The sequence below is a fragment of the Tubulanus polymorphus genome, chromosome 8, assembly GCF_964204645.1.
Source record: "Tubulanus polymorphus chromosome 8, tnTubPoly1.2, whole genome shotgun sequence".
NCBI classification, from domain to species: domain Eukaryota; kingdom Metazoa; phylum Nemertea; class Palaeonemertea; order Tubulaniformes; family Tubulanidae; genus Tubulanus; species Tubulanus polymorphus.
Window position 1 is genome coordinate 14,377,501 of NC_134032.1, and position 26,894 is coordinate 14,404,394.

The following is a 26,894-nucleotide window of genomic DNA, read 5'->3' on the forward strand; positions in this document are numbered from 1 at the left end:
ATAAACCAAACTTTTAGAAATATCAAACTTTCATATTCCAACGCTCGTGATTGTTAAGGGCCTTTATACCTCGGGGTAAAACAAAATATACACTAGCGCGCAGTCGCTTTACAAATCACTACCTGCTACTGAAAATTGGTGTGTGCTGACGCCGGGAGGTTTAGGCGGATGATATTTCAGAGTCGAGTTGAATTGGGCGTGAGGAGCCGCTAGACGAATGATGAACGATTCAAACACTTCGACCGTTCTGTCAACTACTGTTACTACCACCACAAAACCAGTCTATCATGGAGTTTGCGATTGGGCCAAGGCCAACATGCCGATCCGCTGGGAATATAAAATCAGCGTTTATCTGTACATTTTCTTTTACGGACCCGTCACGATATTGGGCATCACTTTGAATGTCATCACGATTTTAGTCTTGAAAAAGATGAACAAAGATGTTTACTATTTACTCAAAGTTCTCGCTATTTTCGACATATGTTATTCAATAAGTGTGTTCGCCATGTACCCTCTACGCGCCATTCACCTCTTTGTACATTTAGGGGAAACAGTCTTGCGTATGGATGACTGGTATTTTGGCTGGGAATTTATAGTTGTCGCGATAGGACCGTTTTACATGTTTCAACAGACCAGAAACTGGTGCGTTGTTCTTATCAGTTTAGAAAGACTCGTAATTACAATTTTCCCGTTAAAATCGAGATTGTTCTGGACGCGAAAAGTAGTGAATTGTATCATATTATTGTTAAATGTTTTCAGTTTTTTATTTTTCCTTCCGATATTCATTCCGGACCGAGCTCTTGTTCCGACAAGATGTTCGCTCAACTACTCTCCGACTTTTGAACGAGGCAGGGCATTTGGTCTCATAGGGCCAATTCTCTCTCATTGGAAGGGTCTCGCAGACGGCTGGGAGAGCACTGTATTAAGTGTCGTCGCTCCTATGATCGCGCTGTTTGTCGTGAACGTCATTTTGATTTTGGCGTTGATTGTGATCAAATTTTCACGAATTGGTAAAAGTCGTTCAGCAATAAAGAATCAAACTTCCAACACGTTAGAGTTACGCGCATTGAGAATGTCGTTTGCTCTTGTTGCTGTTTTCATCGGGTGTGAATCATTGATATTCATAGAAAGGATGCAGCGAGCTGGATTTCCTATTCCAGTCACTCTTATAGGTAATTTAAACCATTATGAGACGCGGATGGTTCAGCGAAAGATCGCTATCGGTTTAACTGTAGTTGATTCGTGTATGAACTTTTTAGTCTATTGTTTGTCAAACAGTAAATTCAGACTCGCTGTTGTTCAAGTGAGCACACAGAAATGCAAACCCTGCCAGAAACGAACATTCGGCGAATAATAATAGGAAAGCACATCTTTACGATTCATCGTATGATCGTATGGTCGTTATCTATAATCGCATGATATTTTCGTATCATCGTAAAGTTGTGCTGTGGCATCCGGCACCGATTTCATCGCAACATCGCAACATCGCAACATCGCAACAAATCAAACAAGTTTGATATATTCATGCGAAAATTAAACGTGCGCGGACTATACGCTGCGGATATTCTGAACGAAAATTTTCAGTGGCTAGGATGAAACAGCCATTTCAGACATGAACTATCTGAAGATGCAACCGAACTTTTGATGGTGATATAAGGTGGCGTCGCTGAATAAACCGCCATTTTCATCCATATCCCGTCCTTGCTCGTTCTGAAAACTATAATTGTTTGATTCGGATTTACAGTTGTTGATGTGATGTCACACATGCACAGACTAGCGGCACCTAGATGGATACTCACTTGCCACGAGTCGGAATCCTCATCTGATACTACTGAAAATGGGAATGTACCCCACTTACCCACTGGTCATGCCACTGGTTCAAATACACACTAACTGTTATGACCGGCGACCCACGTAACGTGGTCAAATATCAAATTTATGAATATTTACTTTTTCATTTCAAATATTTCTTTCATTCAGTGTCATTGCCGAAGCAAGTGACAGTTCCTTGGCGGATATTCAATTACTGGCCGATTTATCAGGTAAACCTGAAGTGGTCAATTTGGCCGCTGGGCACCAAAGACAAACTCATAAAAAGCTAAAAACCCACTATCTACAGATTAAATGAATTTAAAAACACAAGGATTTATTTATTCAATCTAAAATGTATAGAATACTCGACGTTTCAATCTATCATCGCAGTGTCACGGGCGCGGGATATATTTTACATTTCGCATATTTTATTTGCAAATATTCTCTATTCCTATGTTATCCATTATAAAAGCGATTTTAAATGTATGTCCACTCTTTTACTGTTTTCCTTGTCTTTTGATGTTAATATTTTATTGCATGTCATTTCCTATTGAACTTGTGTATTATATGGAGCAATAAAATTAAAGTTCAAGTTCAAGGTTGCCTCGATGTGGATATTATCGGAGCTACCCATTTCTCGTATATTAGCGTCCCTGGCAATCGAAGACAAATCTCGTTGGTCAAACTGTATAGAAATTTATCCAAAAAAAATTGTAAAAACTCCTTGAATAAATCTTTAAAAAAATTAAAGTGATCTTTAAATTAAATGTTATTTTAAGATATTTCATGTGTTTAGTTTTCAAATGAAATAGTAGAGACAGTTTCTAATAATACGATATAAAAATATTTAATATAGTGAGATATATTGCTATATTGAGACCAATTATTCCAATATGGAGTCAGTTTGACATATTTTTTGACATAGACATGTACTTTCTTGTTGTGAATTAATCTCTAGTTCTCAGCCACGAATCGTCCACAATCGATCAGAAAACTTTAAAACAGCAAAAAGGGATAAAATGTCATCAGCTGCAACCGCTTCGAAATCGGCATCTTTTACATCTTCATCGTGTGAAGAGGATGAAGAGATGACGATGATAGCGGGTGAAGATGCCAGTCAGTTGGCGTTCACTGCGATTAGTATGATGCTCAATAATAACATGAATGAAGCAGAAAAACTGTTCGAAAAATACAAGTAAGTTTAGAAATGGATTAGCCATATTTTTGATGTCACAATTAGATAGTGCGTTTGAGAGTAGTTAGTTACCTAATCGTTGGTGGTAAGCTTTTTATTTAGTTAGTTACCTAATCGTTGGTGGTGGTAAGCTTTTTATAATCGGATGGGCTTATACCAACGTGGTTTGTGAAAATATCCGATCGTGAAACTAAACCACAGACAGGTTACTGACTAGTTTGAGAGGGGCCCGAAATGGAGGTATCGTCGGGCGGTTGGGCCGGGGCGGGGTCCATCGATCAGCGGGCTGCTTTCTTGAGAAATAAATTTGGGTAAAAGTGCAGATCCGCACCTCTCGTGATTGAAGCAATCTGCTACTACAATCTTTCTACTCTCTCTAGTGAAGATAGCTTAAAATTAGCCAATGGCAATGTACTGAATTGCTGATGAAATTTTGAATCTGAAACAATGATATTTAATGTAATTGATTGAACCGTTTACGCGGAGAAGTGCGGATCTGCACTTTTACCTAAATTTGAACTTCAACTCGAACCTCCTCCTCGAACCTCCTCTACTAGCCAGGGCTATTATGGGTCCAGAGAGCATAACCCTTTCAATGCTGACAAACTAATACCCAAAAGTTCTGGAGTTACTGAATTTTAGGCATTACCCCAGCATGGTGTATCATTAGTAACTAATGATTTTAACCGTGTTTGGTTGGTGCTGCCATCTTTCATTAGAGATGAAAACAAATTGTTTGTTTCGCTTTCAGAGATAAAAGTCCTCTGATGAGCGCTGGTAGCAGTTTCGTCGCTTTCATGGTAAGAAATGGCGCCATCTCTCCTCCTACTCTTTATTTCCCTTCCTCTCTACTTCCCTTGTACCATCATAGTTCTAATTGTGGGCTGCGTTGCCGCTTATGAGGACCAAGAAAGTAGAGAACACGTCTTTACTCATCATTCAGCATCACCTAACTTCATTTTCTCATGAACTACACTTAATGGGAGTCAAAACATGATAATTACACAGATCCATCGTCTTGACAGCTACAATTAAGAAAAATACTTCTGGGCCCAGTTTCACGAAAAAGTTTAAGCCTAAAACGGTTAAGTTTGAATTGCTGTCCTCATTGAAAACATGAAGTTACCAATGGCATTTTTATTCTGGGCCCAGCTGTTGCCGACACGAATGCATATTTTCAGAAAAAAATTCATTTTGATTTTTCTAGCAAGCGGTGATGTCGTTCGAGGACGAGAAACTCGCCGAGGCGATGCTGCGCTTACAAGAGACTGAAAACCGTTGCAGCAGCAAGGGAGGATGGTTTAAATCATTTAAAACTAAATTCAAACGCAAAGAGGTTTGTATTAAACTAGTGACACCTGGTGGATCCTCACTCGCCACATATGGAATCCTATATTGCCGCAGTAGTTGATATCCTACTGCACACTAGTGACACCTGGTGGATCCTCACTTGACACAAGTGGAATCCTCTATTGCCGCAGTAGCTGATGTCCTACTGCACACTAGCAACACTGTTGGATCCTCTCTTGCCACTAGTGGGATGCTCTTTTGCCACAGTAGTTGATGTCCTACTGCACACTAGCGACACCTGGTGGATCCTCACTCGCCACAAGTGGAATCCTCTGTTGTTGCAGTTGATGTCCTACTTCATACTAGGGACACCAGGTGAATCCTCACTTGCCAGTGGACTCCTCTATTGACGCAGTATTTATAATCCTATGCACAAGCGACACCTGGTGGATGCTCACTTGCCACATAAGCATCGGTGTATCCACATATTGTAAAATCCCTGGACCCAGTTCCACAGTCATGAGTTAGAGTTAACTCTGAGTTAAAGTTGGTTCATTTTCAATGAGGCTCAGAGATAAATCTTAACTCAGAACTGTGGAACTGGGTCCTTAGTTCTAGATAACTCTTGGGTTAGAGTTAGTTCATTTTCAATGAGTTAACTCCGAGTCAAATCTTAACTCACAACTGTGGAACTGGACCCTGATTTTTAATTTCAGAATTGTGATGAGAATTTAGAACAGAGACTTCAATGTCAGATAATTGTAGCCGACAGTCAGTTGTATCAGGCGGTTCTAACGTTTATCAATCAGGATGTCGCTAGTTATATTAAAGGCGGTTGGATTCTACGCAAGGCGTGGAAAATCTACGATAAAACGTACCACGAAATCAAACAGCTTTACGACAACATCGTCCATGACAACCAGTCGACTAATGGTCGACGTAAGTCGTCGACCGGTTTGAAACCGGTCGACGCGACCGTTAACTCGAACCGCGGTTCGCAATCTTTGAACGATATTAAGAATTTCGATGGTAATTCCGTCTGTTCGGACTACGGCGCGGACGCGATGACCGGCAGACGAGATTCGGACTACGGCAGACGCGATTCGAACGTGAGTTTAAATTCGCAATCGTCGACCGATTCTCAACCGAGGCGATTACCGAGGATAAACTCGTTGCCGCACGGCGACGACCTGCCGGTGATTGTTGATGAACTCGGTAACGCTCTGACGGAAGATACGGTCGCTAGGTTGATGGGAGCGGTTAGTTTCGGTTACGGTACGTTTCAGCTGTGTTTGTCGCTGATTCCGCCGAAGATTCTACGCATTATTGAATTTCTCGGGTTCGAAGGCGATCGAGATATCGGACTGCGAGCGATGGAATTCTCCAGTCACAGCAAGGATATGAAAGCTCCTTTATCCACGTAAGAGATTTATTATAGATTTATTTTCTCACCTTTTACAGGGTCCCTACGACTTCTTGATTCTTTAAAAACTCCTAAACAAGAAACATTTTGAAGGTCCTTTGAAACTCCTTTAAAAACTCCTTCAGTTTATAAGAAATTGAGAATTTGAATTACCTGTAGTTGTACATTAAGCTATGCCTAAATCGATTAGAAACTAAGTTTAGTAAAGACTGAGATAAACAGTACCGATTTAGGAGAAGTCTACAGCTATTGCGGTATGAAAGTTCACGCTTTAAAGAAATTTTGAATTTTCTCCTTGAAAACTCCTTATATCCAAGGATGACCGATCTGTTTTAGTGTTATAGAGGTTTTTGAAAAAAAATCTCTATCAATATTTTCTTTATTTTTCTATCGATAGTTTGGGATTGTTATGGTATCATACAGTGATACGACCATTTTTCTCAATAGATGGCGACGCTGTAGATGCGGGTAAGATTCGAACCGCGACATCGATGATATTCGGGGTTTGAACCCTCTCTCATCTCTCGCTCTATTTTATAGGTGTTTCTGCTGCCGACGCTATTATCAAACGATGTGAAAGGGAATACCCAGACAGCGCCCTCTTTCTTTTCTTTAAAGGACGATCGCAGAGACTACAGGTAAAAATATTGTTAGATTCGAATCCTGGATAATTAGGGAGGTCAGAGGATGGGACTACTACGAACGGGGCACAGGGACTCATTTTTTTGTGAAAAGTGCCAAGAAGAGAGATACCAGTTATTCTGATCCATGGCGCCACTAACCAGGAAGACCTGGAAAACTCAGGGAAAACTGCGGGAATTCTGAAAAAAATAACTAGGAAACTCTTTATCAATACGTGATTCTATGAAAAATGAATGAAATGTATCGAGAAATTTCTCTGATTCACTCGGGGAATGTTGTGCAATCACATCGAAAAATCTGCCAGGGAAGTAGTAAATTGGCTGAAAGTGGCGACACTGTGTGTTTAACCCTTTCACTGCTGACTAATTAATACCCTATAGTGCTGAAGATAATTTGAAAATTCTGAAAAGTTCCACCCTAGTGTGTTGAATAACGGGAATACCACTACAGTGCGTCTACACCGCGGTGCAGTCTACCGTTAGTTACTGATATTTCACTATGTTTGACAGGTGCTGCCATCTTTCAATAGAGATAATTGCTAATTACACCAATACACCGTGGTGCGGTGTACTAGTAAAATCCATCACTGATTTTTACCCCGAAATGCGGTGTAGACGCTCTGAATGGGTTAAAGAAGTTGTTTCGTAATATTTTTGTTCTCAGACTCACATCGAGGAATCATTAGTAATGTACGAATGCGCCGCGGTGCGGTGTACTAGCAAAATCCATCACTGATTTTTACCCCGAAATGCGGTGTAGACGCACTGAAAGGGTTAAAGAAGTTGTTTTGTAATATTTTCATTCTCAGACTCACATCGAGGAATCATTAGTAACGTACGAATGCGCCGCGGTGCGGTGTACTAGCAAAATCCATCACTGATTTTTACCCCGAAATGCGGTGTAGAGGCACTGAAAGGGTTAAAGAAGTTGTTTTGTAATATTTTCATTCTCAGACTCACATCGAGGAATCATTAGTAACGTACGAATGCGCTCTGGAAGCGTCGCACGAACAACGAGAGATTCAACTGATTTGTTTATACGAGATCGGCTGGAGTAACATGATTAAACTTAACTGGAAATCATCGGCGGAATGTTTCCTCAGATTGAAGGAAGAGTCTCGCTGGTCGAAGGCTTACTACGCTTATCTTACTGCACGTTAGTGTTCATAGATTGATCACTTCTAGTTTATGATTGATACAGCCTGCAATCACCCCTCGCCAGCCTGGAACCTGCTGCACCCATTTAGACAATCTGCATCCTGTAACCTGCAGCCCTTCAGACAATCTACAGCCTGTAACCTGCACCCCTTCAGATAATCTGCAGCCTGTAACCTGCAGCCCTTCAGATAATCTGCAGCCTGTAACCAGCAGCCCTTCAGATAATCTGCAGCCTGTAACCTGCAGCCCTTCAGATAATCTGCAGCCTGTAACCAGCAGCCCTTCAGATAATCTGCAGCCTGTAACCAGCAGCCCTTCAGATAATCTGCAGCCTGTATCCTGCAGCCCTTCAGATAATCTGAAGCCTGTAACCTGCAGCCCTTCAGACAATCTGCAGCCTGTAACCAGCAGCCCTTCAGATAATCTGCAGCCTGTAATCTGCACCCCTTCAGATTATCTGCAGCCTGTAACCAGCAGCCCTTCAGGTAATCTGCAGCCTGTAACCTGCAGCCCTTCAGATTGTCTGCAGCCCGTAACCTGCACCCCTTCAGTCAATCTATAGGGGGTGATGTTACTACTGCATCTAACATGTATATTGTACTGTGTTATAGTGTGTTTCGGAGCGAATGGAGACCTGAATGAATCGTACAATTTAATGAAACAAGTTCCCGGTTTAGTGAAACGCAAAAACAATCAAATTGAAGCTTTCGTCGCGCGTCGGGTGAGTAGAACCTTGACCTTTCAAACAGTTTAACGAGTCTCAGTTGAAGTAAGACCGATAAATGGTCTCTCATTGTTACTAGGGTGATTGTCACCTGAATTGACTTCTAGGGATACAATGGTCTATGAAACCAGGCCCAGGTTACGGATTTACCCCTAAGGGTAACTTAAATACCCGGTCTATAAAACCAGGCCCAGGTTACGGATTTACCCCTAAGGGTAACTTAAATACGTGGTACCCGGTCTATAAAACCAAACCCAGGTTTAGGATTTATCCCTAGGGGTAACTTTGACACTAAGTTTATGGAACCGGGCCTAGATTGAGCATTACCCCCCCCCCGGTAGTTAAATCTTCTAAATCACTGCGTGTTTTCTTCTTTAAAAGGCGGAAAAGTTTCGAAAAGTTGAACCGACTCAGGATCAGTTGGTGATACACGTGTTGGAAGTTTTATATTTGTGGAACACACTACCGTCGTGTAAAACAGAACACATCACAGCCATGCAGAAAGGTATCATCCTCCCCCGGCAGGGATTCGAACCTGATGGCATCGAGATTGCCACGGCACGAAACCCTGCCATAATCGACTGTGTGCGCAGATACATGCGCAGTTCAGATGATGTGATTTTTAGCCAATCAGAAATCCCGTTTTATTTTATCCCGGGTTTTCCCATTTATAGTTCTTCCTTGAAATTTGCCTCAACGATTATACAACGAGCAATCTGATTGGTGCCGCCAGTTTTCGTTCGGAAAGCTGCGCATGTACCTGCGCACCCGGTCTACTGATGCAGGGGTTCGTGCCGTGGCTGAGTGTTGCGATGCCATCAGGTTCGAGTCCCTGCAGAGGGAGGATGAAAGGTATATTCAATTGTAAACTGGGATCTTTGTTAAAACCGTTGGAGACAAATACTTATGTCATTTTAATGGGATACCGGCAACACCAGATGGCGCAGCAACAAAACACCCGGGTTATTCGTAGTGAAAATCAGTTCAATTTTTCGATGAAATTTGAACTTGATTTTGCTTTTAGAAGTACAGTGGACTTAAGTCATAGGTCAATGTCGGGTGGAATTTTTCACGTGTGATTTTCCAAAAGGGTACTTGGTCAGAAAAGGGGGGAGGGGTTCCGCAACTGGATCCGCAACTGGGTGGGTATATTGGTTGCCGGTAACACCAGATGGCACAACAAAACACTGGGTTATTCGTAGTGAAAATCAGTTAAATGAAATTTGAACTTGATTTTTATGCGTCCAAATCCAAAAATTAGCAGTTAAGCCAAATTTAAGGACACGTTTATTTTCATGTATCTCGTATTTCAAAGATTTCATTCCGTTTTGCAGAATGTGAATCGTTGAACGATCGAAGTTTGTTTCATCTGCGTAGTCTAATCGAAGGCGCCCTCTGGCGTGAAGCGGGTGAAGTAGATTTAGCGATCCAGTGTTTCGAGGAAGCTATTGCTCGTCACAGTGGATGCAAAGATGATCAACACGTTCCGGCTTATGCTTCATTCGAACTCGGTACCATATATGCTAAACATCCTGAGGTGAGTTCATGTTCTAGCCACTTGGGGGCGTTGGATGAGTTTTATGTTTAGGGACGTGGGGTTAGTGTGTGTACTAGCCACTGATAATCACCTTAATTTCCAGTAAGGCCTCTTACACGCATTGTAAAAGACTAATTCCTAAACACACATTCCATGCACACGCGCAACCGAGCTCGGTATCCCTTCCCTGTACCATCAATTTTTTCTAACCCCAAAAAGTCCAAGTCCACATATCTAACAGCCATTTGGGGGCGTCGGATGAGTTTTATGTTTATACGTTAAGGGACGTGGGGTTAGTGTGTGTACTAGCCACTTGGGGGCGTCGGATGAGTTTTAAGTTTATACGTTAAGGGACGTGGGATTAGTGTGTGTACTAGCCACTTGGGGGCGTTGGATGAGTTTTATGTTTATAGGGTAAAGGGACGTGGGGTTAGTGTGTGTACTAGCCACTTGGGGGCGTCGGATGAGTTTTAAGTTTATACGTTAAGGGACGTGGGATTAGTGTTTGTACTAGCCACTAGGGGGTGTTAGGTTAGTTTTGATATTCTATCAACGTGGGGACATTGACTCCATATGGTTTTATGTGCTCGGTGACCTGCTGACCTGCTTACATTGTGCGGGTAACACTTGAAACGCTGCGGTCCTATCGTGTGGTTAAATGAACAATCAAATAAAGATCTGAACAACTTAAAGCAAGATAAACTAGAAGACTTTCTACCGGCTAGTTGTATGTTTCATTTCATTTTTTAGACGAGAACGAAAGGTAAAGAATTGTTGAACAAGGCTAAGGTAAGAATGATTAGATACCTCTTTAACTCTCTCTCTCTCGCTCTCAACTCAAATTAACATGTTTCCACTCTTAATAACTGTAACCCACACGTGCTATTAGCATTAGAGCCGGCTGTGGCAGGTGAGTCTAACTGACGAATGCTTTTTCTCCGCTACAGGATCTTTACGAAGGTTACGATTTCGAAAATCGTCTGCACGCGCGGATAATGTCACGGCAACGGCTTTACTTCAAACACCCGACTGCAGCTAACAATACCAATAACAAATGTACGTTAATAATTAAACTATCTGTCGTCTATAACTCGATCCAGTTTTGTAGATTTGTGACGTGCAGGGGCAACATATTTACAGTTAAATATTCAAAAAATTTGTCAGAAATAACCATAGTGTCTCTTACCAGGTAGTTCTGGACTTAGTTCCAGACTTTTGGACTCAGTTCCACAGTTCAGGATCCAGTCCCACAGTTTTGGACTCAGTTCCATAGTGCTGGACTCAGTTCCACAGTTCTGGACTCAGTTCCACACTTCTGAATCCAGTTCCACAGTTCAGGATCCAGTCCCACAGTTCTGGACTCAGTTCCATAGTGCTGGACTCAGTTCCACAGTTCTGGACTCAGTTCCACACTTCTGAATCCAGTTCCACAGTTCAGGATCCAGTCCCACAGTTCTAGACTCAGTTCCATAGTGCTGGACTCAGTTCCACAGTTCTGGACTCAGTTCCACACTTCTGAATCCAGTTCCACAGTTCAGGATCCAGTCCCACAGTTCTAGACTCAGTTCCATAGTGCTGGACTCAGTTCCACAGTTCTGGACTCAGTTCCACACTTCTGAATCCAGTCCCATGGTTCTGGACTCAGTTACACAGTTCTGGACTCAGTTCCGCAGTTCTGGACTCAGTTCCACTGGACTCTTTGAGCGGCAACTATGAAACCAGATCCTGCAGGGTAGGGTCTACACTGCTGGTAACTTTGATCTGCTGTCTATACAACTGCCCCAGTTACCCCAGTGTTTATATCTTTTCTATAGAACCAGATCCCGCAGTTTTCTGTCTCATGATTTTTTCCTTTTTCCTTATAGACTAGAAAATGATACTGATGTTTTTTGTATGGAATCATTCATTTATTAGATACACTTGAATTTTTCAACTCCCTCCCCTGTACACAAAATCAGCCATTGTTTCATATACATTACTTGCACTTAACCCTCCCCCCTCCTCTAATGCGTACGTAATAAATGAATGACCCCTATCCTTAATATTCATATAGATCTATTTTCTGTATGGGGTCGTTAGTTTCTTACATCACGGGAAGTGAAGGGGTTAGTGCAATTGCGTGGTATCGAGTCCAGGAAAAAAATACCCGATTTTGCGTACAAGAGGGGCACGGGAAATTGAAAGAATTCAAATTTTGTGTACGATATCCGAACGGGATTTAGAGTGAATCAAATTTGGTTTTTTCGCTTGTCGCGACACGAGTTTGAAAATGGTTTACGATTTTACTTTCCAGGATCGCTACAAAGATTGTAATTTCGACAATCGGTTGAACATACGTATACGTACGTACAAGCAATATCTAACGATGCTAGATGGCGCCACCGGTAGGAATAATGCGACGACGACGACGACGACTTATCGTTATGTTCCCCCGGATTACATCGAAGCAAACGGATCTTCAATTCAAATCTGAAAAATTGTTATACGATAATATTTACATAGCTCAAGGTCACTCTTTGCAAGGTCACCTCCAGGTTATCGAAGCGAGCTTCTTAAGAGGTCACTTAAAGGTCACGTTAGAGTTAACTCGAGCTCCGCAGTTGTGAGTTAAGAGTAAACTCTTGATTTAAATCGGTTTAATACGTGAAGTCATAATTCTTTTGAGTCGATCTTAACTCATGATTGTGGAACCAGCTCCTTAGTGATAATCACTTATATAGGTCACCTTATGAAGGTCGTTTAATATGGTGACCTCGTAGACGTCATTAAGGCAAAGGGCTTTTTTGACGTGGGAGGGAATTTTCGGGGCTCATTTCTTTAATGTTCTCTTCATCTCTGGGTTCATTAGATCCTCCCCGGCAGGTTCATTATATTGATGCTGATTTAAGTGCCTACAATACAACCAAAGAACCATATATAATGCTGTAAACAATATGTATATTTATTATATTATTTATTATATTATATGTTATTTATTTTTTGTTGAATTTATTCTAACCAGGGACCCCCCGCATGCAGTTCCACAGTTGTGAGATACAGTTGAAATCGCTTCACTTTCGAGTCAAATCTCAACTCGCGCAACTGCGGAATGTGGTTCGTGGGTACCGGGTATATGTTGTCTGTTGACCGGAGATTAGCGCCCCCTAGTGACATTATACGTTGTACTTATCATGACGATTTATAATCGAGTTTTTTACAAATTCACGTGCTGTCGTAAATTGTTCGTAGAATAATTAGAATGCCTATCTAACATATACTCGCACCTACCGTACATATCAGCTACATCCGGGAAACCGACCGTCCGGTAGTGGTCGGATAACATATTGTATTACGTTGGAACCACGTTACAACGAAGCTCAGTCCCGAGTTATATGGATTAACCGAGGTTGACTGTAGTTCTATATATAGCGGAACCTCGTTACGACGAACTTCAGGGCATCGGAAAATCTGTTAGTTATAACTGATAGTTCTATATACAGCGGAACCTCTTTACAACGAACTTCAGAAAACCAAAAAATCTGTTAGTTATAACTGATAGTTCTATATACAGCGGAACCTCGTTACAACGAACTTCAGAAAACCAAAAAATCTGTTAGTTATAACTGATAGTTCTATATACAGCGGAAGCTCGTTACAACGAACTTCAGGACACTAAAAAATCTGTTCGTTATAACCGATAGTTCTATATACAGTGGAACCTTGTTACAACGAACTTCAGGGGATCAGAAAATCTGTTAGTTATAACCGATAGTTCTATATACAGCGGAACCTCGTTACAAGGAACTTCAGGGCATCGGAAAATCTGTTAATACCGATAGTTTGTTATATCCAGTATAAAATCATCGAAATTGTCTTATTTGTAACGAAATTCTTGATTCGTAATAACCAATAATAAATCGTCACGAGGTTTTATTGTAAAACATTGGAAATGATGTGATTTTAACTTTAGGTTGAGGTCTAACTTTACTGAGAACTGCTAGAACTAGATCCAGCAAACTCGAACATAATGTTATCAAGTCTTCGTAATTCTGAAACGTGATCAAGTAAACATTTGGAGATCATGCGAACAGCGATTTGTGTAAAATGATATTTCTAAAGCGGGGTCTAAAAGATGCAGGCATCCATTGGGTAAAGCAGTCATGTCAAAGCCCACTAGTGAGGTAGTGGAACCTTGTTATAGCGTCCTCAGATATAACCATTTGTCAGTTATTTCAAACCTAGAATTTTGTCCCACTTTCATACTGGGATATAAAGAACGATGGGTTACAACGAACATATTTTCTGGTCCGTGAAGTTTGTTGTAACGAGGTTCCACTGTATATAACTATACCATCTATGTAGGTTTAGATATAAGGTACAATCCGAGAGGATGAATGTCAAATTTATAGGTTTTGATCTTGGTCTTGACATAAAGGGCAACCTTGATAGGAATGCAGGGGTAAGCATCTGCGAATCCACCCAATTGTATGATCTTGCCCTATTGATCAAAATCGCGATCATTTTGAATCATAATGACCTCGAAACTTTCTCCACAATTCATGGATTGTGATTTTATTTACTATTTATTGACGAATAAAAAATAAATTTTATATGAAAGTTATAAATAAAATCATTTATTTTTTTTCTCTTTATTGTCTTCGGTTTCACCAGACACCACAGTCGTGTAAGGTTTGAAATCCTCCTCTAAATGACAGTAGGGCATCATACCGATCCTCAAATCCATGAGCCCATGAGGGTAGGGGAGTGCCTACGTACAGATAGTGATACAGACCCAATGTGCAGGGATGGATCCAGACGCGTGTCATTTTCCCAAAATGAAGCGAGGCTCTAGAGGTCAACGTTTCGATTTTTCCACCATTTTGAAAATCCACAATTTTTCCTCTAACATCCGGTCATTTTCCATTGCGAAAACAATCCACGCGAAGATCTGAACATTCCAATAATTTCATGATAGTTTATTGTTTAGTATAATGCATAATACCATCAATTCACATTTCAAGTTTTTTTTACAGAAATTCCTATGATACAAAGATATCATCATAGTCTCAGTTCTTAGATAAATATAGTTAACAAAATCATGCATGACTCCGATGAAAGTGACTCTAAGAGTCATTATCAGTCCTTATGTAGCTGTTTAGCCTTATACTATGGAGCATAAATAGTGAGAATAAAATAATTCTGGCTTAAATCCTAACAACTATGGCAGTGACTCTGGAATCTTGAGAAGTCATATAATGATACAGTGGAGTCATAAATTGTGACTAAGTGACCAACCATTTAATACGTACGCACAATAGGGGGGAGGGGAGGCCTGAAAATGCTTATATTATAAGCGTACGTGGCTCTGTGGCGTAGAGGGGATGGAGGGAGGGAGGGGGTGGGTACATGGCTCTGTGGCGTAGAGGGGATGGAGGGAGGGAGGGGGTGGGTACGTGGCTCTGTGGCGTAGAGGGGATGGAGGGAGGGAGGGGGTGGGTACGTGGCTCTGTGGCGTAGAGGGGATGGAGGGAGGGAGGGGGTGGGTATGTGGCTCTATGGCGTACAGGGGATGGAGGGAGGGGGGAGGTACGTGGCTCTGTGGCGTACAGGGGATGGATGGAGGAAGGGGGTGGGTACGTGGCTCTGTGGCGTACAGGGGATGGAGGGAGGGGGGAGGTACGTGGCTCTGTGGCGTACAGGGGATGGAGGGAGGGAGGGGGTGGGTACGTGGCTCTGAGGCGTACAGGGGATTGAGGGGGATTGAGGGAAGGGTAACACACCTAATAATCATTTTGCACTCTATTATTGACCATTCATTTTATTGAGTTTTGCGTACAGACTAAATGGAGGTCCCTAAAGAGTCTCGAGGAACCAGGTCTAATATTGATAGTTGTGTTGTTTACTGAGCGGTGGAGTAGGTGACCGAACGACCATCATCTGCTGCTGCTGCTGCTGTTGATTTTGCTCGTCGAGATTCCGTCTCAAACGTCCCGTTAAATTCAACAGATCGATTGTCGCCGAGTGACTCTCCACGATTTCCATCGTCAACAAATCATCGACGGTCGTCGTCGTGGTTACCGTTTCCATGCCGATATCGGTGTCGTTGTAAGCGATGTTGTTGTACCCGTCGTTTGGTTGTTTTCCGACGTCTAAACGATAGTTGCTATTGACGAGATATTGACTGTGTTGTTCGCGGCAGTGTTTGCGCACGAGACCCTCGGTGTCGAACGAGACGAGACGCCCGGTGAGCTGGTAACACACGCAGCACGAGAACAGCTGCGTCGCGTGGTGCGTCGAGATGTGTCGAACCATCGCCGTCTGCGAGTTACACGAGAACGGCATCTCCAGATTCTCGTTAATACACAACGTGCATAGCAACGGTTCCTCCTGGTTGCTAACCGCGTACAATCTAATTTCGGCGGGCGTCGTATCGGGGACGTGTATCTCCGTGGCGACATCCTCGACGGCGGCCACCTCCGACGGCGTAGTGGCCGTCTCGGGATGAACGGCGACCGCCGGCGTCGTGATCACGTGAGCGGCTGCCGATTCGATGATTCGTTTGCGATTCTTACTGCGATCGCGACACGAACGTATACGCGTGCGTAATTGTTGCTTCGTCATGGCGATACCGGTGTAATTGTTACGTTTCATCAGATGCGCGTATTTCTTATAAATCTGTTTCGACGAAGCGGCCTGCGACACGACCAGCCGGTCGAGGTCGTCTTTAAACGACTGCGACAGACGTTTAGTCGGCTGCACCGCCTCCTCCTGGTGGTAGTTCGCGTTATTAACGCCCTCGTACATCTTCCATTTTTTCATGTCGCTGAAATCGATAATGAGAAACATCGACCAGGCACATTCGAAATGCTCGTGGTAGAAATTCACTTTCATTTTTTTCGTTTTCTCCATATACGCCGGACGTTGGCGCTTGTATTTACAGTAGTAGTTATGACACGAATTGCAGACTTTGTGCCCGAATAATTTATACCAGTGTCGCGTGTTCGTCGCGCGGCAGTTCGTACACGCTACGTCACCGCGTTGAAGATCGAGCCCGCAGCCCGAACAGTTCTGCACGTCTAAACTACGATCGATATCTTTGATCAGATTGAGACATTTAAAATTAAATCCTAACAACTATGGCAGTGACTCTGGAATCTTGAGAAGTCATATAATGATACAGTGGAGTCATAAATTGTGACTAAGTGACCAACCATTTAATACGTACGCACAATAGGGGGGAGGGGAGGCCTGAAAATGCTTATATTATAAGCGTACGTGGCTCTGTGGCGTAGAGGGGATGGAGGGAGGGAGGGGGTGGGTACATGGCTCTGTGGCGTAGAGGGGATGGAGGGAGGGAGGGGGTGGGTACGTGGCTCTGTGGCGTAGAGGGGATGGAGGGAGGGAGGGGGTGGGTACGTGGCTCTGTGGCGTAGAGGGGATGGAGGGAGGGAGGGGGTGGGTATGTGGCTCTATGGCGTACAGGGGATGGAGGGAGGGGGGAGGTACGTGGCTCTGTGGCGTACAGGGGATGGATGGAGGAAGGGGGTGGGTACGTGGCTCTGTGGCGTACAGGGGATGGAGGGAGGGGGGAGGTACGTGGCTCTGTGGCGTACAGGGGATGGAGGGAGGGAGGGGGTGGGTACGTGGCTCTGAGGCGTACAGGGGATTGAGGGGGATTGAGGGAAGGGTAACACACCTAATAATCATTTTGCACTCTATTATTGACCATTCATTTTATTGAGTTTTGCGTACAGACTAAATGGAGGTCCCTAAAGAGTCTCGAGGAACCAGGTCTAATATTGATAGTTGTGTTGTTTACTGAGCGGTGGAGTAGGTGACCGAACGACCATCATCTGCTGCTGCTGCTGCTGTTGATTTTGCTCGTCGAGATTCCGTCTCAAACGTCCCGTTAAATTCAACAGATCGATTGTCGCCGAGTGACTCTCCACGATTTCCATCGTCAACAAATCATCGACGGTCGTCGTCGTGGTTACCGTTTCCATGCCGATATCGGTGTCGTTGTAAGCGATGTTGTTGTACCCGTCGTTTGGTTGTTTTCCGACGTCTAAACGATAGTTGCTATTGACGAGATATTGACTGTGTTGTTCGCGGCAGTGTTTGCGCACGAGACCCTCGGTGTCGAACGAGACGAGACGCCCGGTGAGCTGGTAACACACGCAGCACGAGAACAGCTGCGTCGCGTGGTGCGTCGAGATGTGTCGAACCATCGCCGTCTGCGAGTTACACGAGAACGGCATCTCCAGATTCTCGTTAATACACAACGTGCATAGCAACGGTTCCTCCTGGTTGCTAACCGCGTACAATCTAATTTCGGCGGGCGTCGTATCGGGGACGTGTATCTCCGTGGCGACATCCTCGACGGCGGCCACCTCCGACGGCGTAGTGGCCGTCTCGGGATGAACGGCGACCGCCGGCGTCGTGATCACGTGAGCGGCTGCCGATTCGATGATTCGTTTGCGATTCTTACTGCGATCGCGACACGAACGTATACGCGTGCGTAATTGTTGCTTCGTCATGGCGATACCGGTGTAATTGTTACGTTTCATCAGATGCGCGTATTTCTTATAAATCTGTTTCGACGAAGCGGCCTGCGACACGACCAGCCGGTCGAGGTCGTCTTTAAACGACTGCGACAGACGTTTAGTCGGCTGCACCGCCTCCTCCTGGTGGTAGTTCGCGTTATTAACGCCCTCGTACATCTTCCATTTTTTCATGTCGCTGAAATCGATAATGAGAAACATCGACCAGGCACATTCGAAATGCTCGTGGTAGAAATTCACTTTCATTTTTTTCGTTTTCTCCATATACGCCGGACGTTGGCGCTTGTATTTACAGTAGTAGTTATGACACGAATTGCAGACTTTGTGCCCGAATAATTTATACCAGTGTCGCGTGTTCGTCGCGCGGCAGTTCGTACACGCTACGTCACCGCGTTGAAGATCGAGCCCGCAGCCCGAACAGTTCTGCACGTCTAAACTACGATCGATATCTTTGATCAGATTGAGACATTTAAAATTAAATCCTAACAACTATGGCAGTGACTCTGGAATCTTGAGAAGTCATATAATGATACAGTGGAGTCATAAATTGTGACTAAGTGACCAACCATTTAATACGTACGCACAATAGGGGGGAGGGGAGGCCTGAAAATGCTTATATTATAAGCGTACGTGGCTCTGTGGCGTAGAGGGGATGGAGGGAGGGAGGGGGTGGGTACATGGCTCTGTGGCGTAGAGGGGATGGAGGGAGGGAGGGGGTGGGTACGTGGCTCTGTGGCGTAGAGGGGATGGAGGGAGGGAGGGGGTGGGTACGTGGCTCTGTGGCGTAGAGGGGATGGAGGGAGGGAGGGGGTGGGTATGTGGCTCTATGGCGTACAGGGGATGGAGGGAGGGGGGAGGTACGTGGCTCTGTGGCGTACAGGGGATGGATGGAGGAAGGGGGTGGGTACGTGGCTCTGTGGCGTACAGGGGATGGAGGGAGGGGGGAGGTACGTGGCTCTGTGGCGTACAGGGGATGGAGGGAGGGAGGGGGTGGGTACGTGGCTCTGAGGCGTACAGGGGATTGAGGGGGATTGAGGGAAGGGTAACACACCTAATAATCATTTTGCACTCTATTATTGACCATTCATTTTATTGAGTTTTGCGTACAGACTAAATGGAGGTCCCTAAAGAGTCTCGAGGAACCAGGTCTAATATTGATAGTTGTGTTGTTTACTGAGCGGTGGAGTAGGTGACCGAACGACCATCATCTGCTGCTGCTGCTGCTGTTGATTTTGCTCGTCGAGATTCCGTCTCAAACGTCCCGTTAAATTCAACAGATCGATTGTCGCCGAGTGACTCTCCACGATTTCCATCGTCAACAAATCATCGACGGTCGTCGTCGTGGTTACCGTTTCCATGCCGATATCGGTGTCGTTGTAAGCGATGTTGTTGTACCCGTCGTTTGGTTGTTTTCCGACGTCTAAACGATAGTTGCTATTGACGAGATATTGACTGTGTTGTTCGCGGCAGTGTTTGCGCACGAGACCCTCGGTGTCGAACGAGACGAGACGCCCGGTGAGCTGGTAACACACGCAGCACGAGAACAGCTGCGTCGCGTGGTGCGTCGAGATGTGTCGAACCATCGCCGTCTGCGAGTTACACGAGAACGGCATCTCCAGATTCTCGTTAATACACAACGTGCATAGCAACGGTTCCTCCTGGTTGCTAACCGCGTACAATCTAATTTCGGCGGGCGTCGTATCGGGGACGTGTATCTCCGTGGCGACATCCTCGACGGCGGCCACCTCCGACGGCGTAGTGGCCGTCTCGGGATGAACGGCGACCGCCGGCGTCGTGATCACGTGAGCGGCTGCCGATTCGATGATTCGTTTGCGATTCTTACTGCGATCGCGACACGAACGTATACGCGTGCGTAATTGTTGCTTCGTCATGGCGATACCGGTGTAATTGTTACGTTTCATCAGATGCGCGTATTTCTTATAAATCTGTTTCGACGAAGCGGCCTGCGACACGACCAGCCGGTCGAGGTCGTCTTTAAACGACTGCGACAGACGTTTAGTCGGCTGCACCGCCTCCTCCTGGTGGTAGTTCGCGTTATTAACGCCCTCGTACATCTTCCATTTTTTCATGTCGCTGAAATCGATAATGAGAAACATCGACCAGGCACATTCGAAATGCTCGTGGTAGAAATTCACTTTCATTTTTTTCGTTTTCTCCATATACGCCGGACGTTGGCGCTTGTATTTACAGTAGTAGTTATGACACGAATTGCAGACTTTGTGCCCGAATAATTTATACCAGTGTCGCGTGTTCGTCGCGCGGCAGTTCGTACACGCTACGTCACCGCGTTGAAGATCGAGCCCGCAGCCCGAACAGTTCTGCACGTCTAAACTACGATCGATATCTTTGATCAGATTGAGACATTTCGCGCGACATTGATCGGACTTTCCGGCGCAGGTTATCTGTAACGTGACGGCGCGTCCTTTACGCGTTGTAGTGTCACCCGCGTCGTCCTGTAACGCGTAGACGTCGTCGAATCGATGGCTGCGACCCCAGTTTTTATTGTAATACGTCGATATTCCGGCCTGCAGATTATCGGGGCTGATCGCGACGATGCCTTTTTCGAAATTATAACGCTTTTTAAAATCGAAACGAAACCCGTCGAAATACCACTTAGTCGGAGCGCCGACCTCCAGTTCGCCGATGTAGCGCCATCTTTTATTAAATCTATCGATTTTCGACTCGGTCTCAGTCGTCGTCGCCGACTTGGACTTTGTTTTCGCGACGTTATCTTTCGTCGCTGGTATTTTGTAACAATCGCGGAGCCACTGAACGGCTTCGTCCGAAGCGATGAATTGATTAATATCGTCCATGGCGACCGGATCGTCTGAACCGTTCGCCGACGCAAACTTCTTATGAACGACTCGTTTATTGTGCAACATGAATTCGACGCTTAAATGATCCGATTTCGCGCGAACCGCCGGTTTCCGTAGCAACAACGAATCAACGGTCATGCACTTGTCGACGTCGATATCCAGTCCGGGAAGGTCGTTTTTAGCTTTAACCGCCTGCAGGCAGTCGTCGCTGCCGAGATACGCGTTGATTTTCGCCATGGCGTTTTTGTCGTCGCGACCTGCTCGACTACACGGAAACCACCGAACCAACGTCTCGTAATTATTCTTCATATGCAGCGTCAGTCCGAGCGTACTCCGACGCGACGTCGTCCTCATCCGTACCAACGGCAGTCGTCGTAGCAACGCGCGTAACTCCGGCGGTACGATCAATTCCGACTGATAACTCTTCAACACGCCGCTAGATGGCGCCGGTTTATTGACGACCGTAGCGGACGGACTGGGCGCTTTACGACACTCGACCGTCAGGACTTTTTCTCCGTTTTTTAGCGGTACGACCTCGATGCACAAGTGATCGGTGCCGGGTTCTATTTCGATGCGTTGTTCTCCGATTACGAGGTGGTCGTTGTCGAACGAGATCCCGCCCGACGATTTCAACAACTCCTGCAACTCTTCCGGATCGCTGTGCGTTTTTACCGTCATCGTTTTATCATCGATCACCTGTCATAATTAGAATAACATCAGCGTTCAATAATCAAACCACGGAACAATATATACTATACACTAATGTACAAGAATGTACTGGATTGGTAACAGAAGCTGGGTAATGATTGAGTGACAGCGCTTTGAGCATTCATTGGAAAGGCGCTATATAAGCACTAATTATCATTATTATTACACTACGTTTATGAGGGTCAACCCACGATATACCGTCCACATCTCGGTGCAGAATTATTTTGGCGGTATAGAGAGTATGGTGGTATATCGGGGGTGTTTTACTATGTATTTGAATAGAGATGTACATTGAGAAAACTTGGCTGTAGGCGGGGGTGGCGGTAAATGGGAGGGCGGTATATCGAGGGTGTTTTACTATGTATTTGAATAGAGATGTACATTGAGAAAACTTGGCTGTAGGCGGGGGTGGCGGTAAATGGGAGGGCGGTATATCGAGGGTGTTTTACTATGTATTTGAATAGAGATGTACATTGAGAAAACCTGGCGGTAGGCGGGGGTGGTGGTATATGGGAGGGTGGTATATCGGGGGTGTTTTACTATGTATTTGTGTAGAGATGTACATTGAGAAAACCTGGTGGTAGGCGGGAGTGGCGGTAAATGGGAGGGTGGTATATTGGGGGTGTTTTACTGTGTATTTGAATAGAGATGTACATGACGATGATGTACAGAAAACTTGGCAGTAGGCGGGGGTGTCGGTATATCGGGGGTTGACTGTAGAATGTTGCTGCTGAATACAACTGATGCATCAGGCGGAATGCCCGAGCGTACGTCGACCCGTTAATGAAGGCAGAGAATGATTGAATAGTCATTATCTTAAACTATAGCGGTGTATAAAAAACATGTTAATCAATCTCTTGAAATTTTCAAATTATCTCCAGCACTTTGCAGGTATTATCAAAAATACGTACTTTTGGTATTATGGGAATGAAAGTCAGCATTGAAAGGGTATTCAAGGCAAAATTTATTAAACAACGATATCAATTAATCATTACCTCTTCGGTTTCCTCCTCTCTCTCTATTACATATTTCACCTCCTGTTGCTCCGGTGCAGCTGCCAATTGTTTGCTCGCGCTCATTTCAATCGACGGCCATTTATACTTGCTTTTACCAGCTCCGCCACCAGTGGCGCCCTCGTCGTCGTCTTGTGGCGCGAAATCGCTATCGATATTCTGTTTAATCTCGTCCGCTAACTGGTGAAATTTTCGTTTCTTGGAAACGACGATTTTGTTTTTCGACGACGTGGTTTTGCCACCGCCGCGTTTGGAAGAAGATTTTGAAACGACCGAACAGTCGGGAGTCTTCGAGCTGAGCATCGGAATTGATGAGGACGGCTCCTGCGTCGGAGCATTCCCGGATATACGCGCTACGGCCCGTTGTATCGAGTTTTCTATCGCCGCAGTCGCTTGCTGCTGCTGTGCGGGCACTGTCGTAGGAAAAAAATTAAATACATTATTCAGGGCTTCATGTAAGCACTCAAAGGGGGGGGGTACATGATCACCCAGAATCTAGGCCGAGCGCTTGGTTTACAGTAAGGCTAATTATTAAGACTCAGCTAAACGAGAAACTTATGACACACACCAGATGGCGCAACAATACACAGTTAATTTTGTACAGGTTCCCTGATCGACGCGATTTGAGGTGTTTTAAAGATTAGCCTAAGCGAAATATCCCCAAAAATTTCATGTCACATGAAATCGATAAATAGACTGATTAGTCATGTTTTGCTTACCGGGGGTAATTTTCAACGTGCCCTTTTTAATCATCTCTTCGAACTGTTTGACGGTCAGCGAGGTTTTCAAAACCTTAACGCCGGTGATCGGCAGATTAGCAGTCGTCGGGTTGACGACAGTCGATGGCGGTTTAGTCTCGGCCATCGTTGTATTTACCCTGAAAAAACATGGATTAAATTCAGCAAATTTTTTATCAGAAAATATTTTTGAAAAAATTCAATGTCGATTGCGAATAGAGGGTTAAAACATAGTCGGCGCATGCGCACTGAACAAAACGAAGTTAGTTGCATGAATGCGAAGTGAAAAATGGCGAATGTAAAAATTTTTGCGAAATTGAACGCGCGTTTGACTGATTGCAACGGGCGGCATTCCTCACCTTTATCCTAAATCGATAACCGTTAATTCAAATACCGATAATCTCTTCATAAATCGTCGCTAAACAGACTAAAAAGTCGATTAATTGCGTTAAAATCGCCGAGATACAGTTCCACAAGTGCGTCGCCTCGGAAATCACCGACTACTTCCGAGTACCACTTCGGAAAACTCCGGAAGCTTCCGAGCTTGGATTCGGGGATTTCCGGTTGCCTGACTCCCGAGCGTCGATTCGGAAATCACGAACATTGCCGAACATCGCGATGATGACGTTCGATCGCGCACGCTTTTGTTTCGTTCAACTGTCACGTATTGTCGTATGTTTTCAAATATTGCACGCGGTTAGAATCGTAATCGAAACGTCGAATTACCACTTATAAACTCAACAGATATTGATGATGAATACAACTGACACTTCCCTAGAGCCTGTCAAGTAAAGTCGGCCAAAGAAAATTGCGAACCAAACCCACACCATCTCAGACATCACCGACGAACCACACCACGTCCACGGCATCAAAAAACCTCTGCCTCTGGCTTCATAAATTTGTACCCGGTAATCTCTTTATCAGAATGGAGAATCCGTCTACCTTCAATCATACTTTGGAGAGTCTGAAACCTACGGGCACGGCGCTCAGGGGCGGATTGAGACCGGACACGGTCGGACTTTTAAAGTGCCTTTTTATTTTTTCCCTTGTAACCACCTGAGATACACAATAGATATTTTTCCTAAATATATAACTTTTGTTTCTTGACTAAATGCCTCTCAGGAGAGCTCTAAAATTTTGATGATATGCCTTTCCACCCTAAATTAAGAATATATGTCCTTTTTATGGGTCGACGTGGTCACAACATGCCCCTGGACCCGCCATTGCAAACTAGGCCTACTGGGTCTGGGCGGGCGCGGCGGGGCTTAGACTTTCAGCTCTGGTGGTTCCTACCACGTCTTTAATCTAGATTTATTTTCAGCACAGCTCCGGTCCAAAGCTGCCAATTATTCCTGAAGAAGGTCCCTGAAGATGCCTCACTGCCCTACCCCCTTCTGTCTGGTGTATTTTTTATGCTATTGAAAATATATTGGTCCCCGCAACAATTTTCTATTGTCCTCCTAAAAATTGTTTAAATTCTTCGTTATTCTGTATTGTATCCTTGAGAATGTATTCCTGGTATTATTTTTAGTCAGGTGACAGCGGTAGCGTGGGTTGTTGGATGCGACAATAGTAACTAGAGAGGATGGTAGACCATTTATTAGGATACTGGGTTGGACCAACACTGTGAGATGCAGGACCATCACCAGAAATTGCTTGACTATCACTGGAAAATGCTGGGCCATCACCAGAAATTGCTGTATCATCACCAGAAATTGCTGGGCCATCACCAGAAATTGCTGGGCCATCACCAGAAATTGCTGGACCATCACCAGAAAATGTTGGATCATCACTGGAAAATGCTGGACCATCACTGGAAACCAGTGTTAGAAGTAAGAGTGCACTGACCAGTCATGATTCATATAGGTGCCCCAGGGGCGGATCCAGCTGGTAAATATGACCATATTTCTAAAAATTACTGCTCAATTATCTACCGGCGACAAAAGGGATAAAAGGGGATTTGATATCCTCCCGCAAGAAAAATATGAAAAATCACTCGTATTCCTTGTATCTAAAGGCATTCCGGACCTGATCAGACCTGATCAGATTAGGTTCTTCTAGAGAGTATGTTATTCACACTTTTCTGACTATATTCTGGAATACAGTGGAATATAGCTTGGATCCAACCCTGTGCCCTATCGTCGATAACAGGCCTAAATTAATTGACTTCTATTTCAGGGGTCTTCAAATGATAGTTCAACGTTCTACTGATAGATGGCGTACATCGGATTCGTCGTAGTTAGATATTTTACAGATAGGCGGCGTAAAGGTAGAGTAAAACCTTTAGTAGATGAATCTTACAGATCATCGTCGTAGATATGAGCAAATTTTTAAATGACTACCAGTAAGTCCAAGCCTGTTGCCTTGTCAAAGCCCCCCATACCCGGGCCCACTCTCGAATCTAACCCCTTCCCTAGTCAGGATTTGAATTTGGCACCTCCTGCACTCTAGATGAGCATATTCTAAACACCAGAGTCGTCTGGAAGTTTGTTTTAAATGAGATCGGTGTCCAGTCAGGCGTGGGGATTGGATGTCAATTGCTCTAACTTTAACCAACTCTTGAGTTTCGATCAATGCCACAAACATAACAGCTCTATTCTACCCACAGAAACATGGCTCTAGAGATAGATACAAACTCCTCCATTATCAGTATCTCGCCCTTGTCAAAGTTTGGTGCTATCCTAGTTTGATACTATCCCAGTTTGGTACTATCCCAGTCTGGTGCTATCCCAGTTTGATACTATCCCAGTTTGATACTATCCTAATCTGGTGCTATCCCAGTTTGATGCTATCCCAGTTTGATACTATCCCAGTTTGGTGCTATCCCAGTCTGGTGCTATCCCAGTTTGGTTCTATCCCAGTTAGATGCTATCCCAGTTTGGTACTATCCCAGTCTGGTGCTATCCCAGTTTGGTGCTATCCCAGTTTGGTGCTATCCCAGTATGATGCTATCCCAGTTTGGTACTATCCCAGTCTGGTGCTATCCCAGTTTGATGCTATCCCAGTCTTGTGCTATCCTAATCTGGTGCTATCCCAGTTTGGTGCTATCCCAGTTTGATACTATCCCAGTCTGGTGCTATCCCAGTTTGATACTATCCCAGTCTGGTGCTATCCCAGTTTGATACTATCCCAGTCTGGTGCTATCCTAATCCGGTGCTATCCCAGTTTGGTGCTATCCCAGTTTGATACTATCCCAGTTTGGTGCTATCCCAGTTTGATACTATCCCAGTCTGGTGCTATCCCAGTTTGATACTATCCCAGTCTGGTGCTATCCTAATC

The 26,894-nt window shown here is 44.5% G+C and overlaps 2 protein-coding genes across 2 annotated transcripts; one reads left to right on the forward strand and one right to left on the reverse strand.

Moving 5' to 3' along the window:
• Positions 1-2,733: 2,733 nt before the first annotated feature.
• Positions 2,734-12,212, forward strand: LOC141910099 (tetratricopeptide repeat protein 39C-like). Its single transcript, XM_074800813.1, has 13 exons — positions 2,734-3,007; positions 3,759-3,807; positions 4,215-4,343; positions 5,014-5,717; positions 6,118-6,188; positions 6,261-6,358; positions 7,316-7,517; positions 8,131-8,240; positions 8,625-8,748; positions 9,578-9,780; positions 10,531-10,569; positions 10,728-10,836; positions 12,074-12,212. Coding segments are annotated over exons 1-13 (2,016 nt in total). The 5' UTR covers positions 2,734-2,831; the 3' UTR covers positions 12,076-12,212.
• Positions 12,213-19,466: 7,254 nt separating this feature from the next.
• On the reverse strand, positions 19,467-24,111 carry LOC141909621 (uncharacterized). Its single transcript, XM_074800135.1, has 4 exons — positions 23,975-24,111; positions 23,598-23,755; positions 22,861-23,291; positions 19,467-21,853 (listed from the first exon to the last, which is right to left on the reverse strand). Exons 2-4 carry the CDS (start codon positions 23,740-23,742, stop codon positions 19,469-19,471), a joined length of 2,961 nt encoding a protein of 986 aa, XP_074656236.1. The 5' UTR covers positions 23,743-23,755; positions 23,975-24,111; the 3' UTR covers positions 19,467-19,468.
• Positions 24,112-26,894: the final 2,783 nt, after the last annotated feature.

Coding starts and splice junctions, on each gene's coding strand:
- LOC141910099 (XM_074800813.1), top strand. CDS start 2,832: ATGTCATCAGCTGCAACCGCTTCGAAATCGGCATCTTTTACATCTTCA. Junction 6,189..6,260: donor TGGCGACGCTGTAGATGCGG/GTAAGATTCGAA, acceptor TCTATTTTATAG/GTGTTTCTGCTGCCGACGCT. Junction 10,570..10,727: donor AATTGTTGAACAAGGCTAAG/GTAAGAATGATT, acceptor TCTCCGCTACAG/GATCTTTACGAAGGTTACGA.
- LOC141909621 (XM_074800135.1), bottom strand. CDS start 23,742: ATGGCCGAGACTAAACCGCCATCGACTGTCGTCAACCCGACGACTGCT. Junction 23,292..23,597: donor CACGTTGAAAATTACCCCCG/GTAAGCAAAACA, acceptor TTCCTACGACAG/TGCCCGCACAGCAGCAGCAA. Junction 21,854..22,860: donor GAGAGGAGGAAACCGAAGAG/GTAATGATTAAT, acceptor TAATTATGACAG/GTGATCGATGATAAAACGAT.